Source organism: Cervus elaphus, chromosome 20, assembly GCF_910594005.1.
Source record: "Cervus elaphus chromosome 20, mCerEla1.1, whole genome shotgun sequence".
Taxonomy (NCBI): Eukaryota; Metazoa; Chordata; class Mammalia; order Artiodactyla; family Cervidae; genus Cervus; species Cervus elaphus.
The window spans coordinates 129,514,391-129,529,603 of NC_057834.1; the positions used below are offsets into that span (position 1 = coordinate 129,514,391).

Consider the following 15,213-nt stretch of genomic DNA (forward strand, 5'->3'; position numbering starts at 1 on the left):
CCCTCGCTCCTAACTGTTTCACCATAGGCTTTCTTTCCTTTCTGGCTTGTCCTTTGCCAAACTGAGGTTGCTCTGTCCTGATCGCTCCAAGGGCTCACCCCCACTGCCATCCCTCCATCGTGAAGATTGCAGGGTTGTCTCCGGGGCCTGTCATCCCCCGCACTCACACGTGCCTCCCTCCTCACAGTAATAGTTGTCACCTGTCTTCCCGGGGAACAGGCCACTCTAACTTGCCACAGCCATCTGCAGTCTCCTTGGAGGCCTCCTCCCAGCTGAGGGTTCTGCTGGAGCGCCAGGCCTCTGACAGGACAACCATTGCAGAGGGCAGCGGTGCCACCTCCCAGGCCTGGGGATCAGGGTTGGAGTCACGGTGGCCCCTGCGAGAAAGATCTGGGTGTCGGGGTATCCCAGCCTCCTGAGCACCCCCGCCCCACAACCCAGCCTGGATAACCCCACATGAGTATCTGGAAGGCCTCCCTGTAGGTGACAGAGCCAGGAGGAAGACCCAGGCCCCTTCCTCAACCCAGAGCTGTGAGGTGGGGTCTGTGACTGGAGGGGGGGGGGGTGCTGCCTCTGGTGGAGTCTCCTCAGCAGCCAGGCCGGGGTGGCCTCCATGTGCAGTCACTCCCACCTGCTGCCCGAGGCCTCTCTCTCTGGCTCCTCCAGACAGATACCAGTCTTGGAGAATAAAACAAAGGAACCCCCTGCCTCAGAAAGAGACCTGGGCCGGGAGACCGGAGGCCAGGCTCTGGGACTGGCCATGTTAATTACGCAGCTGTGTGCCTCGGCCCTCAGCCCCCTCTCTGAGCTTCAGCTTCCTCCTGGGTTAAAAGCTGAAAACAGTCCTGCCTCCCCCCGTTGTTAAGAGGACAAAGTGGGGTGACTCAAGTGGGTTCTGGTCTCAAGTCTGCCTTTCATTGATTCTGTGTGCTAAGCGCAGACCTGTGAGGCTATGAAGTGGCAGGCATGGCCTTACCCCCACAGTTCATGGTCTGGTTAATACCTGTGTGACCTTGGGAATGGTATTGACCTCTCTGGGCCTCTATTTTCTCATCTCTGGAATCAGGCTAATAATAGCCCCTAATTCCTTAGGTCCCAGTGGGATTAAATAAGCCTTTAACCTAGTGTGTGGCTCAATGAACCATAGCCGGCATTGTCATTATCAAAACAAAATCCTGAAGTTCAATGTTCCCTCAACAGTCAGAGCTCAGGGAGAAATCGCCTGATGGTTAGAGCTCCCGGGTGAGCTTATCTGCTGATGGGGCTGGACCAGCGCCCGAGAGCCCAGGCAGAGCAGAGCAGAGCTGGTGCTGGGGGGAGGCGGTGTGAGGCCTGCCCCAGGGGTGGGCTGCACAAGGCCAGGTGAGACCCCTTCTCCTCGTGGAGCACGCCGAGATGGGGCATCCTCCTGTGCAGCCAGATCTCCAGAGCACGAGCAGGAACCAGCCCGAGGAATAAAGGAGGAAGGCACCTGGCTGAAGCTCAGGGACGGGGCCAGTGTGGCTTGCCTGGGAGGAAGCACAGGAGGGTGACCGGAAGTGAGGGTGCCGGGGTGGAAGGGGGTCCCCTGGGTAGGACTCCCGGGAGTGCCAGGGAAGGGAGTGCAGGGCCGTTCTTCCCCAGCCCTGGGCTGAGCACGTGTGTGTCTGTGTGCCTTGCAGGCCGGCCGTACCGGGGCAAGCCCAGCGACATGTGGGCCCTGGGCGTGGTGCTGTTCACCATGCTCTACGGCCAGTTCCCCTTCTACGACAGCATCCCGCAAGAGCTCTTCCGCAAGATCAAGGCCGCCGAGTACACCATCCCCGAGTGAGTCCTCCCTCCCTGGGCTCCGGCCCATCGGGCTTGAGGGGTAGAAACAACACGGTGAGGCTTGGCGTCCTGGGCCCCGGACCCAGCACCAGCTCACCCCGCCTGAGTGCCCCGCTGCCCCTCTCTCCTGCATCAGGGACGGCCGGGTTTCTGAGAACACCGTGTGTCTCATCCGGAAGCTGCTCGTCCTCGACCCCCAGCAGCGCCTGGCCGCCGCCGCCGTCCTGGAGGCCCTCAGCGCCACCATCGCGTCGTGGTGCGTGGGCCGGGCAGAGCAGGGTCTCGCCCGCCCGTGGGCACTGCCCTGCCTCCCCAGAGGGTCGCCTGAGGTTGGGCCTGTCTCCACCAGGCAGAGTCAGGTCTCCAGATGGTCCTGATGGGCAGGGTTGGAGGACGCAGGCAGAACTCAGGGTTGGGCACCTACTGCGTGCCAGTCGATGCCAGCTATAGGATGGGCCTTATCGCACTGAGTTCTCACCGCAGCCTGCGAGACAGAAGTTGTCCCCCACTTATTGGGTGAGAAAGCTGAGGCTCGGAGCAGCAGAGGCAGTGGTGTCAGGAAGGGGCTGAGCTGGTACTCAGCCCAGGTCTGTTGACTCCAGCCAAGTCTCAGAGCAGCGGGGACCGGCCCTGCTGGGCTCCTGGCAGCCAGACTGGGGGGAGCAGGGCCGGGCTGCCTGGAGCCGCCTCGCTCATCTGCCTCCCTTGCAGGCAGTCCCTGTCTTCTCTGAGCGGGCCTCTGCAGGTGGTTCCTGACATCGACGACCAAATGAGCAACGCAGACAGCTCCCAGGAGGTGAGTTGGGGACGGCAGCCAGGCCGCTTGGCCAGGCCCTGAGGTACCAGCCCTCCAGGCAGGCTGGGCAGGGCGGAGGTAGCAGCTCCTGGCAGGGCGCTGGGCCACCTTGGCCTCTCCCCAGCCCTTGGAGTGGGAACGGGAGCCTCAGGTTCCTCAGCCTGAGCCGCCCAGGGCCTGCCTCGTGTCTGGCTCAGTTGGCAGTTCTGTGGCCTGAGAGAGGGGCGGTGGGGCAGCCGAGGTGGCTTCCTCTCCCTGCCCAGGCCCTGGCTCTGCCACACGCCAGCCCTTTATACAGCCACACTTCTCTGCCCCTCTGAGTCACAGGGTTCTCTCTCGCCCTTCCCGCTGTTTGTTTTTCAGATGATTCATTTTCTCCCGGTTTTCCCTCCTCCCCTGTCCCTTGCACTGGAGAAAGTGCTGGACCAGGGGTAGGGGCCGGGCCCAGGGTGCCCAGCAGCAGCCGGCGGGTGATCTTAGGGTGCCCCCTGGAGGGCAGGGCTTGCTGAGTCCTGGGAGGGAAGCTGTAAGGACCCTCTGTCTCTGGGCCACCCCGAGTCCCACAGCAAGCACTGGACGGGGGGACCGGGTGGAGCCAGCCCAGGACCACAGCAGAGCCCTCTGTCTTCGAAGAATTTCAGAACCCCGCCCCCGGCTCCCACCCGCCCCCGGGGCTGTTTAGCAGCTAAAAAGAATCAACCCTAGCAAGCAGCGAGGGCCCCCAGTACATCTCACTCAGCCCTCACTGCAGGCCTGTGCAGCCCGTGTGTGTTCTTGTTTCACGAAAGAGGAAACAGGTTCAGAGAGGGAAAGTAACCTCCCCAAAGCCACAGGGCTCAGAGTCAACCACAGCCTGATTCCACAGCCCTGCGCTCCCCCAGCCCCCTGCGGTGGGGCCTCCCACTTCAGTTTGTGACTGTGTGTGGGCTTCTCCAGGGACCTCAGCCTGGGGCACGACAGAGAAACAGGGTTGCCCAGGCACTGAGCGCCCCAGCCCAGGCCACCCGAACACTGGGCCTGCACTGGTCCCTGGGGGCCTCGGGGAGGGGAGCGTACCACCCTGTCACACAGGCGGGCACCAGGTCTTCTGAGGGAACGTGACCTCTCCCACGGTCAGCGGGTTAGGAGGTCACAGGTCTGAGGGGCCAGCCCAGCGAGGTCCAGGTTGGCTGGGGAGCTTCAGGGACCTTCCCCCCCGGCCCCCGTTCTCGGCCACTACTAGATCGGGCCCAGGGGGTGGTGCTTGGGGAGGGGCCCTCTTGAGTCAAGCCAGCTGACGCCCCCCTGCTCTTCTCTCTCGCACACCCGCCTGTCGCTCGGCCTGCCCCTCTCCGCTGTGAAGGCGAAGGTGACAGAGGAGAGCTCCCAGTATGAATTTGAGAACTACATGCGGCAGCAGCTGCTGCTGGCCGAGGAGAAGAGCTCCGGGCACGAGGCCCGCGGCTGGGCGCCCAAGCGGCCGTCGGGGGCGGGGGTGCCGCCCGTGCGCCGGCTGGGCCACGACGCGCAGCCTGTGAACCCCCTGGACGCGGCCATCCTGGCCCAGCGCTACCTGCGGAAATAGCAGCCTTGGGCAGGGGCACCGGCGCCCGCCCACCACCTCGTCCCGGCCCCCAGCCAGTGGCCCTGCCGCCCCGCCGCCGTGCTGAACTCTTGCCTGGGCTGCGCCGGGAACGGGGCAGGGACAGCCCAGGTCACCCGTGTGGTCAGCAGAGGTACCGCGAAGCTACCTTTTGGAATGATTGCTTGATTGTTTGGTTTTTTTTTAATCTGAGAAGCCTAGATAACTAATCTGCTTTTAATCATAACGTTTTAATCTACCTCTGTCTCTTTAACCATGCTGTCTCTGGACTGAGTGAGGAGGAGGAGGAGGAGGGAGCCCGCCCACCACTGACCCCCGCCCCCCCGACCCCCAGGGGGCAGCTGCCCCCCAACAGTCCACATAAGCTGAAAGTGCAGCTCATTGCTGGCTCCCCACAAGAACGCCCACTCCCCACTGCCCTCCCAGACCCCTCACAGTCTGTTTTCATCCCTCCCCTTCTGACCCAGGCCCCTCAGTCCAAGCTTTGGAAAACTCTCACCTCATCTTAAGCGGAATCAAATATATTTATTTTTGTACTGAAACCAGCTTCTCTGCCATCTCTAGGTGGTTCGGCCCGTGGCCACTCGCTGCCCCCAGCCTGGCTGGACAGCAGGGGAGCCCACAGCCCCCAGTGGGCCCCTTCCTCAGCCCCGGGCTCAGAAGCCCCTTCTTGCCGGCCCCCTCCATCTCCAGCCCACCAGTCCCTCCTTGTCTCCGGTGATGAGGAGGTCTTCTAGACTGGCTTCTCTTTCTCCCAGCTCAGCTTCTCTGAGGTGCTGCACACCCTCACTAGCCCTGGTTTCCTCCTCCACCCCTCAACGTGGTACCGAGGTGATGCTGACCCGGATGGGAGGGGGTCCTCGGCCAGATGTGAGCACGGCCGGCACCCCTCTGTTCAGAGAAGAGCAGGGGCATCTCCCCCCCTGCCTCGTAACAGAGGCGGTGTCTCTCCCAGCAGACCGCCAGGGTCGCCAGGGTCCTTCCTGGGGGCTGCAGGGCTCACGAGGGAGACCTGTAGGGGCCGGGGGCCCCGCCTGGGTTGAGAACAGCCCCGCTGCCCTTTTGAGCCGAGATTTTGAAGTGGATGCCCGTCTTGCCAGAAAACCCTGTTCTCACCAGAATGCCCCCCTCCCCGCTCTCCCGCACTGGACTTGGCCCTGCCCAGCGCCAAGCAGAGACCCTCCCCTGACCTGCCTGCGCCCGCCCCCCGCCCCCAGCCCCTCAGAGCAGCCGAGTATCCCCCTCCAGGCTGCCCTGGGCCCTCAGCCCTGCCCTGCCTGCCCAGTGGGGGAGGTGACCGAGGCCCGTATGACCTTGTTCCCCAGCGTGTGAGCTGCGCCCTCCCCAAAAGCTGACTCACTGTGAGTGACTTGGGCAAGGTCCCAAAAAAAAAAAAAAAAAACCTCCTTGTGCCTCAGTTTCCCCATCTGGAAAAAATGGGGCCACCTCTTGCCAGCAGTAGCAGGGCCGCCCACACCCCCTTCCTCCCCACCCCCAACCCCGGCACGCGGGCGCCTCGAGCCTCTGCCTCAGTGGGTCCGCGGGGCCTACCTGAGCCCCGCACTCACCCCCGAGCACCAGGCTGGCCTCCCTCAGCCATCCAGCCGCTGAGAGCCAGGGTCTTGCGCGGGGGTGGGGCTGGGGGTGGGATGCCCTCTTTTCTATATTTATTTCAAAAAAGAAGTCTCCTAAGGAGTGGAAATGCAGTCCCGCCCAGGGCTCCCAGCGCCTGTGACTGTCTTTCTGTGAGGGCCTCACCTGAGCCCCTTGTCCGGCCGCCCGCCCAGACCCTCCAGGCCCGCTCACCTGGTGGTCCTTCTCCTCCTTTTCAAAGCAATATCCTCTGGGTCTGCAAAAGCCTGTCAGACAGACTGGTCCCTTCCAAGGTCAACCCATCCGTCTGATTAATTTCTGGCAAAGCAAATGAGAGGAGGCTGGGTCTGCCCTCACTGGGTGTCACACGCTGAGAGAAGTCCTACTGTAAAGAAACAAAAACGGAAAAAGTCACAAAAAAGTTTGTATAAAGTCATATTTTTGTACTACATGGGGACTCTTCCTGCATGTCAGCAATAAAACTTCCTGACCTGGAGCCAGCGTGGTCTGCATCATCTCTTCCCTCCTCACTGCATCGCCGTCCCTGCCACCCAGCCAGGCAGAGCAGGACCCCTTCACTCTGGGCTCTGCCACCAGGGGCCCCACCCCCACTCCACCCCAGCAGCCCTCGTCGTCTCAAAGCTGGGGGGGGCCAGAACCACCCAACATTCTCCCAGCCCGCTTTGGTCCAGCTTCCTGCCAAGTCCCAAGGGGGACTCTCTGCCTGGCTTGGCTCAGCCCCGACCTATGCAGGAAGGATGTGTCCCAGAGCAGCTGCAACCAGCAGAGAATTGATCCTCTCTCACCACCAAACCCCCCGGCTGGGGTGGGGGGACCCTAGCCAGACAGACCGCCCATGTGCCCATCCAGGGCAGCTGGGGTAAGAAGGGCTGGGCTTTTTCCTACACCACCCTCCCCTCCATAGGAAACCAAGCGGGGCGGGGGGTGGGGGGGCCTTCCTTCCTTCACCTAAATTTAAACTCTGCAAATTGAGCACTGGAGCTAGAGGCGGACTGGTCCTGTCCCCAGCATCCCCCATAGCACACAGGCAGACCTACTTGTGTATTCAGAACCCACACAGGCCCAGGTCACAAAAGGAACAGCGGTCCATGCCAGAGGAGCCCCTTCCCAGGCAGGTGTCCACACAGCAAGCGGGGACGACACCCCTCCAGGGTTCTCTGGGAAGGCCCTGGTTCTCTGAAGATTCTTTAGAGCAGGCCCCCAGGCCTCCACCTTTCCCTCCTCCCACATTTACCCCAGCAGCCAAGCGGCCCCCATCTTCCTGGCCACTCCCGAGCCTACACAGATGTTCCCTTTTCCTGATCTGTCACGCTGTCCCAGGTCAGAAGCTGCCGGCATTCCCTGCCCACCCCAGCCACACTCAGGTCCACAAGCCTGACCCCCAGGGCCTCATCGCCATCTCAGCCTCCCTCCTGCACCCCTGACCCAATCAGCCTCTGTCCTGAGCACAGGTATCACCTGGGCACCTACGTGTCAGGCTAACACTCAGCACCACCCAAGCAGCAAGTTGTGTGCAGCCGGACTCCTGGGCTCATTGAGTCCTCGGCACCTACTACTGGCCACAGCTCTCACACCAGAACTGTTGCTTCGTTGACTTAAACTTCCCAGATCCCCCTTTACCAGTACTTTTTGTGTGAGCCCTGAAAGGAAAGCAAGGGGAAAGTACCAGAAAGGCAGGTATGATCAACAGCCTCCTATGCTTCTGAAGGGTCAAAACAAGAACCAAGATGTTCCCACCCGTGTTAGCGACTGCCTGGTCCCCAGGGTCCTTGGGGAGAGCAGCTTCAGAGAGAAGCCAGCTGGGAGCTGTGCCTGGCCGTGTCCACTGGGTCTTCCCTCACCCCTTCCCCGGCTTTATTTCCCATCACAGACTGTTATTACAAGAGACGTGTAGTTAGTTAGTGACGATATCTGTCTCCCCGACTCAAATGCTGAGCTCCATGAGGGGCGGGAGGCTTTTCCATGTGACCATGTTGGGGTGGGGAATTGGGGGCTGGCTGTCACAATGATGGGGGTAGGTGGTGGTGGGGGTGAGAGGCTGCTGGCATTTAGGGGGCTGGGGCCAGGCACTCCAGACAACCCCAGAAGGCAGGCAGATTCTACATCCTGCTCAACACGAGTGAAGAAATGTGTTTATAATTACCGGAGCCAAGAATCTAACACCATTTTATACATAAACACAGAGGACTTGGGTATCCATAATATACACTAAATTTTCTGGGAAGGCAACTACTGTGTAAAGTGGAAGAAATGTGTACTTTTTGTTCAGAACTTAACCAAGAGTTCACCACCATTTCAGACATTGACACCTTTAGCTGTCACCTTCCTGGGAATTAACCAGTTCACAAATACACAACATTACCCTTTATTTCTTTTATATATATTACAGGATAAGAATATATGTACATCTGTAAACTATCTTATCTATATTAATTTAATAATATAATGTGATTTAATTACATATTAATTTTGATTTAATTATATATTGATTTTTAATTAGAGGTGGGTATATTAGCCATAAATTTCATTTCCAGAGCACAAAAGAAGCAATAGAAAATATGGGGACTTCCCCCGTGATCCAGTTGTTTAGAATCCACCTTCCAACGCAGGGGATGCTGGTTCGATTCCTGGTTGGGGAACTAAGTTCCCCCATGCTGTGGTGCAGCTGAGCCCACACACTACAGAGCCCACACACTGCATGCCCTGGAGCCCACGTGCTGTGACTAGAGTAGATGCCCCCTGCACTGCAACAATGGATTCCGCATGCTACAACTAAGGCCTGATGCAGCCAAAACAATAAAAAAGAAAATATCATGAAAAGGCAGCTTTGGGTCTGACAGATGTGGAGAACCACGGCCTAGAACTGCCCTGCGGAAGACTGGTAGGGAACATGGATCTGAAGTTCAAATCCAGGCCCCGTGAATTTCCATTCCTGTGACTGTACACAGGCCACTTGACCCCTCCAAGCCTCACTTTCCTTCTCTGTAAAATGGGAGTCCCATATGTATACTTATGACTGATTCACTTTGCTGCTAGTTTCACAGGAAGAAACTAACACAACATTGTAAAGTAACTATACCCCGATAAAGATGAATTTAAAGAATGGAGGTCACACTACAAGTCACACAGTGTTAGTGAGAGGATCTGAAGGGTTAGTGAGAGGATCTGAAGGGTTGAGACGAGCACAGTGCTTAGCAGGGCGCCAGATACCTAAACAATACTCAACATCCCTACCCATGATGACTCACATCCCAGACCTGCACAGTTCCTCTTCCCAGCAGCTGTCCCGGGTGCTGAGGGGGCAGTCAGAGGGCTAGACAGGCCTTAAGAGGCCTTAAGTGAGTCCCCTTCTTCCCTCCACCCAAGAGCTAGGCCAGCCCTTGAAGCTCCAGTGGGGTGAGGCCCTGGTGTCCAGGAGCAGAGCAGCCAAGCCTGGCCCCAACCTGGGCCACTGGTGAAGGAGGCAGAGTCAGGTTTTGCCTTGGGCCCTGAACATGCCAGGCTTCCCAAGGGCCCTCCCAGAGGCCCTGAATCTCTCAGCCTTCTGATCACCCCTTCGGTTCAGTTCAGTTGCTCAGTCGTGTCCGACTCTTTGTGACTCCATGGACTGCAGCACACCAGGCCTCCCTGTCCATCACCAACTCCTGGAGCTTGCTCAATCTCGTGTCCATCGAGTCCACCTCAATCTCTCTCATCCCCTTTTCCTACTGCCCTCAATCTTTCCCAGCATCAGGGTCTTTTCAAATGAGTCAGTTCTTCACATCAGGTGGCCAAAGTATTGGAGCTTCAGCATCAGTCTTTCCAATGAATATTCAGGACTGATTTCCTTCAGGATGGACTGGTTGGATCTCCTTGCAGTCCAAGAGACTCTCAAGAGTCTTCTCCAACACCACAGTTCAAAAGCATCAGTTCTTTAGCACTCAGCTTTCTTTATGGTCCAACTCTCACATCTATACATGACTACTGGAAAAACCATAGCTTTGAATAGACGGACTTTTATTGGCAAAGTAATGACCACCCCTTAATACCTGTCTTTCCTGTGCGTCATCTTAGGAACACTCTGTGCCTCCCAAGGTGACAAATGTTTAGTCTCACCGGCAGACAGGAGGACAGAAAGGCAGCTATCAAACAGGCAGGTGGGAGGCAGCAGGTCAGCCATAGGCTGACAGACAGGGAGGAAATCAGCAGGTGGAGAAGTGGGATGCAAGCCAGGCAGGCAGGTGACAGATACGCAGAGATCCGAGCCAGCAAGACCAGAAAGCAGGTGCCTGGGCAGACCTACAGACAGGCTGGCGGGTGGGCAGAGGCAGGCGGAAAAACAGATAGGCAGGTGGCCAGGAGGGCAGGGGGATGGTGTCAGGGGACCACATGGGCCAAAGGCGTCAGGCACCTCTCCCAGGGCCTTGAGGAGCAGCTCCCAGCTTCTCTGAACCCTCTGGGCAAGCCCGCCACTTCTCCTACCTCTGGCCTGACTTGGCCACGTGCCTCCCCCCGACCCCCTGGAAAAAGCAGCCCTCTGGGTACCTCTCATTGTGGAACCAGCCAGCATCTCAACTCCTACTCTGCTCCAACATGGCCACCTGCTTCCCCAGGGCTGAGTCACACCTGACCCACTCACACAAGTCACACCCCAACCCAAACATAGACACACCTTCGTCTGTAGGTAGCGATACCCAGAGATCTGCATAGCACAGATGCAAGTCAACAGCTTAATACAAACATATCCAACATCTCACAGCCCCCACTCAGACAGGCATACACACAGACCCACATGGAGCACAGGTGTGTGCCATACAAACCAACACAGACTCAGGTTTGGCCATACCCACACACCTGCCGCACACCGACACCCCACGGACAGCAGGCACAGAACACGTCAGTGCTACCCAAGGGAACCCACAGCCAGGGGTTGGGTTCCAGCCTCGCCTTACCCTCGCAGCCCAATTTAACACGGCTGATCACACCCTCGCCTGGCCAGGTCTTCCTCCCCCCTCACTGACTGCCATCTCCTGCAGGAGACCCGAAATGCAGCATCCAGAGCTCTCTCCTCTCCTGTCCCTTGGGCGACCTCAGCCACTCCCGGGGTGTTCAATCCATCCTGTGTGTTAAGGACTCTCAAACACACACCCAGGCCGACCAGACTCCTCCGGGCCGCGCCTGTGTGTCTGATGGCTCCACCCAGATACTTATGGACCTCTCAAATCAACCACCTGAAATGGAACTTGAATTCCCTACATCGTGCTCCCCACCTGAGCTTTCCTGAGGTGCTCGGGCCCAATCCAAGCAGCGGTCCTCCATTCCTGCTTCCCTCGTGTCCTCGTGCAGTGCAGAGAGCCTGCTGCCACCCCCATCAGTGTCTGAGCCTGGCTCACCTCCACCAGCACCCCTGGTCCAAGCCCTCAGTTACTGCTGGCCTGGATGGCTGCCAGCCAGCATGCGGCTCCCTCTCTTTCAGTTCTTGTCCTGCAGCCCCTTTCCTACCTGGAGGCCCTCCCTCCCCCCTGCCCCCCCGCTCACCCCTGGGACCTCTCCAAAGTGCGTCACGGAACCATGACACTCTCTGATGGAACCTAGGGGCTCCCATCACACTTGGAATAACATCCAAGCGCCTCTGCAGGCCTTCCAGCCCCTTCACAATCACCCCATCACCCTCCCCTGTCCCCCCTGGGAGCCAGGTGAAGCCAGATACTCCTACCTCGGGGGCCCTCAGCCTTTTTCCTGCCCGACACCCTCCTGCAGATCTCAGCTCAGCTGCCCCTTCTTCAGGATTCAAGTCTCTCCCCCATGGCACGTGCAAGAGCTGATGTTCTTCACCACACTGCCCCACTCCATCACCCTCTGAGCACTCAGCAGCACCCAGGACCATCTTCCCCACATATTGTTTGTCTCTCCACCTTAGTGTCAGCTCCTAGAGAGCCAAGATTTGCATCCGTGCTGTTTACTGCTGAACCCCATTACTAGGAAGTGCTAAGCAGACCAATTAGCCTTTGCTGACCAGCGGCTGAATGGACTGATACACAGACATACTCAATCTCACCAAAGTGCTCAGGCAGATAGAACACGAAAATAGACACAAATATACAAACATGGGCAGACACACCTCCACACACACTCATAGAACAGACTAAACAGTCACAGAGACACCAAGAGCCCCCTTCCCCTCCCCATGGTAGTCATCCTAGTTCTTTTCCCAACCAGATCTGCCCTCTGCTTGAACCCAGACTCAGGACTGGGAGCGGGGGGTCTCCAGCCTGGACAGAAAGGGGGGTCACTGGCCCCAAGGCCTCAGGCTGTGCCTTCAGCTATGTCTGCAATTTCCTCTCCCCCCTTCCTTCCCTCCTCCTCTCTAAGGCTGCTGCCAAGAAGGCCTCCCCCTCACCCCAGGCCCAGCACAGGAAGGGGGGCCTGAAAGGGGGGGGGGGGCCTGGGAGTCTGGGCAGGCAGAAGACCTGGCCGCATGCTGATCACACACATGTTGCAGGCACAAGCCTTAAGCCTGGGTGGAAATGCACGCACATGCACCAGCAGGTTTAGCCCAGAGCCAAACACACCTCTGCCCTGTGCTCTGGTGGCAGAAGGGCATATGGGCCAGCAGAAGCCCCAGGCTGGGCTCTGCAAGGCTGGCCTGGGTCTGGCTTGAAGCCAGAGTCCAACATTCATTAACCCTGCACGACCAGAGCTGGGCCAGCTGGACACACTCATGGAGGGGGCTCTGGGAGGAGGGGTGGAGAGCCCCTGCCCTGGACATTGTGGCAGAGGGTCTGGGTGAGGTCTGGCATCTGAACTGGGGAAAGGGGCAGTCTCCCCTGGGTGAGGGGGCCTCCAGGAAGGAAGAACAAGATTTAGGGAGGGGGTTAAGAGCCCAGGGTCAGAGAACTGTGGGTTCAAATCCTGACCACTGGGGTAAAGCTATTCAGTCTCTCCATGACTCAGCTGACTTATCCCTCAACCGGGGATAATGGTCCCCACGTTAATAGGGTTAGGATTAAATGGGGGAAAAATATTGTAAAGGATTTAGCCCATTGCCTGACACCTCAGCAGAACCCCATCCTCATTATTATTGTTATTAGTAGCCTGGGGGCGGGTCCCTGCAACCCGCCTCCCCAGCGGTTTCCTGTAGGGGAGCAGACGGCCCCTCAGGCTCCCCCCCCACACTTCACCCTCCTCTCCCCTTCCTCTCCCGGCCCTTTTCCTCCCCGCCTCCCCCGCCCCGCCCCGCCCCGTCCCTCCTCTTTCCTCGGAGGAAACTTTCCGCCGGCCGATCCGTCAGCCCGAGTTCGGCCCGCGCTGCTGCGGCCTGGTAGCCGAGCCGGGCGGACAGGCAGGCGGGCGACCGGGACCGGACGGGGCGGGAGCGGCCGGGCCCGGGTGTCTGCGGCCGCCGGACGTGCCGGGGCCGGGCAGCAGGGGAGCGGGGCGCTGACGGTGAGTGAGCCCGGGCCTCCGGGCCGGGGGATCCCCACGGGGCGGGCGGGATGGGAGAGGGAGGCGGCTTCCCTTCCCGGAGCCCGCCCAGGGAGTGGGAAGGCGCCCGCGTCTCCCTCCTCCATCGCGCTTCCCGGACGGCGAAAGCGGGCTTCTTTGGGGGACCCCACCAGGGGGCGGAGCCTCCTGCGGCTCACTCTCCGGTCCCTCAGGTTGTCGGGGCGTCCGCGCCCGGGGGAAGGACACCCCCAGCCAGGGCCCAAGTGTGCAAGGAAGTTAGGAATCCGCTCTCTCCAGGGTGGAACCTGGCTGGGACTGTCCTTCCAGGGAGCGGAGCTGCCCCGAGGAAGAAGCGAGTCGGCAGGGTTGGCTCTAGAGAGGGCGAAGGATCTGACCTTGCTGACCTCGCAGGCTGACAGGGGAGCTGCGCCCCCAGAGAAACATGGATGCCCCCCGAAGGGACATGGAGTTGCTCAGCAACAGCCTGGCGGCCTACGCGCACATCCGCGGTGAGGGCAGACCCCGGGACACAGACCCCTCCCCGCCGCATCAGGCCCCCCTCCACCCTTTCCTTCCCCTCCTCCGCCCCTGACTATAACCCCCCGCTTAGCCTGTCACCTACTCCCACCCACCCCCATCCTCACTCCCCCGACTGCCCAATGGCGGCTACTAAGGTCCTTCAAATAAGGGGTGTCATCCTCACTCCCCCGACTGCCCAATGGCGGCTACTAAGGTCCTTCAAATAGGGGGTGCTGTCTTTGCCCCCCCAACTTAGAACCTGGAATCTTTTCGAGATGGGGTGACCCCCACGCATCAGGCCCCCTCCATGACTTCTGCCCTCTGACTCCCAGCTAACCCCGAGAGCTTCGGCCTCTACTTCGTGCTGGGCGTCTGCTTTGGGCTGCTCCTCACCCTGTGCCTGCTAGTCATCAGCATCTCCTGTGCACCCCGCCCGCGGCCCCGGGGCCCCGCCCCGCGCCGGGACCCCCGCAGCAGCACCCTGGAAGCCGAGGATGACGAGGAGGACGACGACGAGGAGGACACAGTGACGCGGCTGGGCCCCGACGACACGCTGCCGGGCCCCGAGCTGTCCGCGGAGCCCGATGGGCCCCTGAGCGTCAACGTCTTCACTTCTGCGGAGGAGCTGGAGCGGGCCCAGCGGCTGGAGGAACGGGAACGGATTCTGCGAGAGATCTGGCGCACCGGCCAGCCGGACCTGCTGGGCACCGGCACCCTGGGGCCCAGCCCCACGGGCACGGGCACCCTGGGCCGCATGCACTATTACTGACCGGCCCCACTCGCGCTGCGAGATGCTCAGCGTCCAGGACATGCGTAGGGGCTCGGAGCTGCCCCAGGACCTTTGGACTGCCCCTGCCCACGGTGCTATGGAGGCCCCGCCCCCACGGCTCCCCTGGTGCTATCGGGCCTGGATTCTGGCCCTCTGGGAGACACCCTTCCCTAGTCCAGCCAGAAGGGCCTGGGGTAGGGTAGGACGCAGGGTCCCCTTCCCCTCTCTGGGGGACGGTTAAGAGGTGACGTGACCAATGAAAGCTGCATTCTCAGTGACTTAGTCTGTTACCTTTACTTCTAATAACCCCTAGGCTCTTGCCATGTAGGGGGCCCCAGGGTTGAGACCCCTCTACCAGGCTGCCCACCTCCTTCCATGCAACTCACACCTCGGCACACAGGGTTCCACTCAGTTCACACATGGCAAAAACACACGCCTGCTGCACCCACAGACACACGCACACCAACCGCATTTCTTAAAAGTGCATTCCTTACCGGGAAACGACTGGGTACAGGTCGCCTCCGTCTCTACAAATGCCTTGGGTTTATGCATCATTTCAATCACACAGACACACACACACGTGCACACAAGGCCTCGGGACCCTGACCTTGACGCTAAGGTGCTATTACCCCCAGTGTAACCAAGTGTGCCTGAGCTGGGCCGTGGAGTTCGTGTTCGTCACTGAATTCCTGTGAGTCC

At 59.7% G+C, this 15,213-nt stretch overlaps 2 protein-coding genes across 6 annotated transcripts in view; both read left to right on the top strand.

Annotated features, from left to right (window-relative positions):
- Positions 1–6,276, top strand: part of STK40 (serine/threonine kinase 40) — a 37,333-nt gene extending 31,057 nt beyond the window's left edge. For 3 of the 4 annotated variants that reach the window (XM_043876498.1, XM_043876497.1, XM_043876499.1), the window contains 4 exons: positions 1,662–1,806; positions 1,946–2,065; positions 2,521–2,605; positions 3,948–6,276. In XM_043876498.1, coding sequence (XP_043732433.1) covers positions 1,662–1,806; positions 1,946–2,065; positions 2,521–2,605; positions 3,948–4,169 — 572 coding nt within the window. In that variant the 3' untranslated portion in view covers positions 4,170–6,276. The remainder of the gene's footprint in view (positions 1–1,661; positions 1,807–1,945; positions 2,066–2,520; positions 2,606–3,947) is intronic. The other variant, XR_006335664.1, reaches the window with a different exon arrangement.
- A 6,741-nt stretch (positions 6,277–13,017) lies between these two features.
- On the top strand, positions 13,018–14,792 carry EVA1B (eva-1 homolog B). Of its 2 annotated transcripts, none has more exons than XM_043878915.1 (3): positions 13,018–13,226; positions 13,524–13,735; positions 14,078–14,792. In XM_043878915.1, the coding sequence occupies exons 2-3, from the start codon at positions 13,669–13,671 to the stop codon at positions 14,512–14,514; spliced, it is 504 nt and encodes a 167-aa protein (XP_043734850.1). In that variant the 5' UTR covers positions 13,018–13,226; positions 13,524–13,668; the 3' UTR covers positions 14,515–14,792. The 2 variants fall into 2 exon arrangements, with proteins under 2 accessions (XP_043734850.1, XP_043734849.1); XM_043878914.1 differs by having other exon boundaries at positions 13,021–13,226; positions 13,638–13,735.
- The last annotated feature ends 421 nt before the right edge of the window (positions 14,793–15,213 follow it).

What these genes read in the sequence shown, in the direction of transcription:
- EVA1B (XM_043878915.1), top strand. Translation starts at nt 13,669, where the DNA reads ATGGATGCCCCCCGAAGGGACATGGAGTTGCTCAGCAACAGCCTGGCG. An exon ending in GGCCTACGCGCACATCCGCG is followed by an intron (nt 13,736 to 14,077) that starts GTGAGGGCAGAC and finishes TCTGACTCCCAG; the next exon opens with CTAACCCCGAGAGCTTCGGC.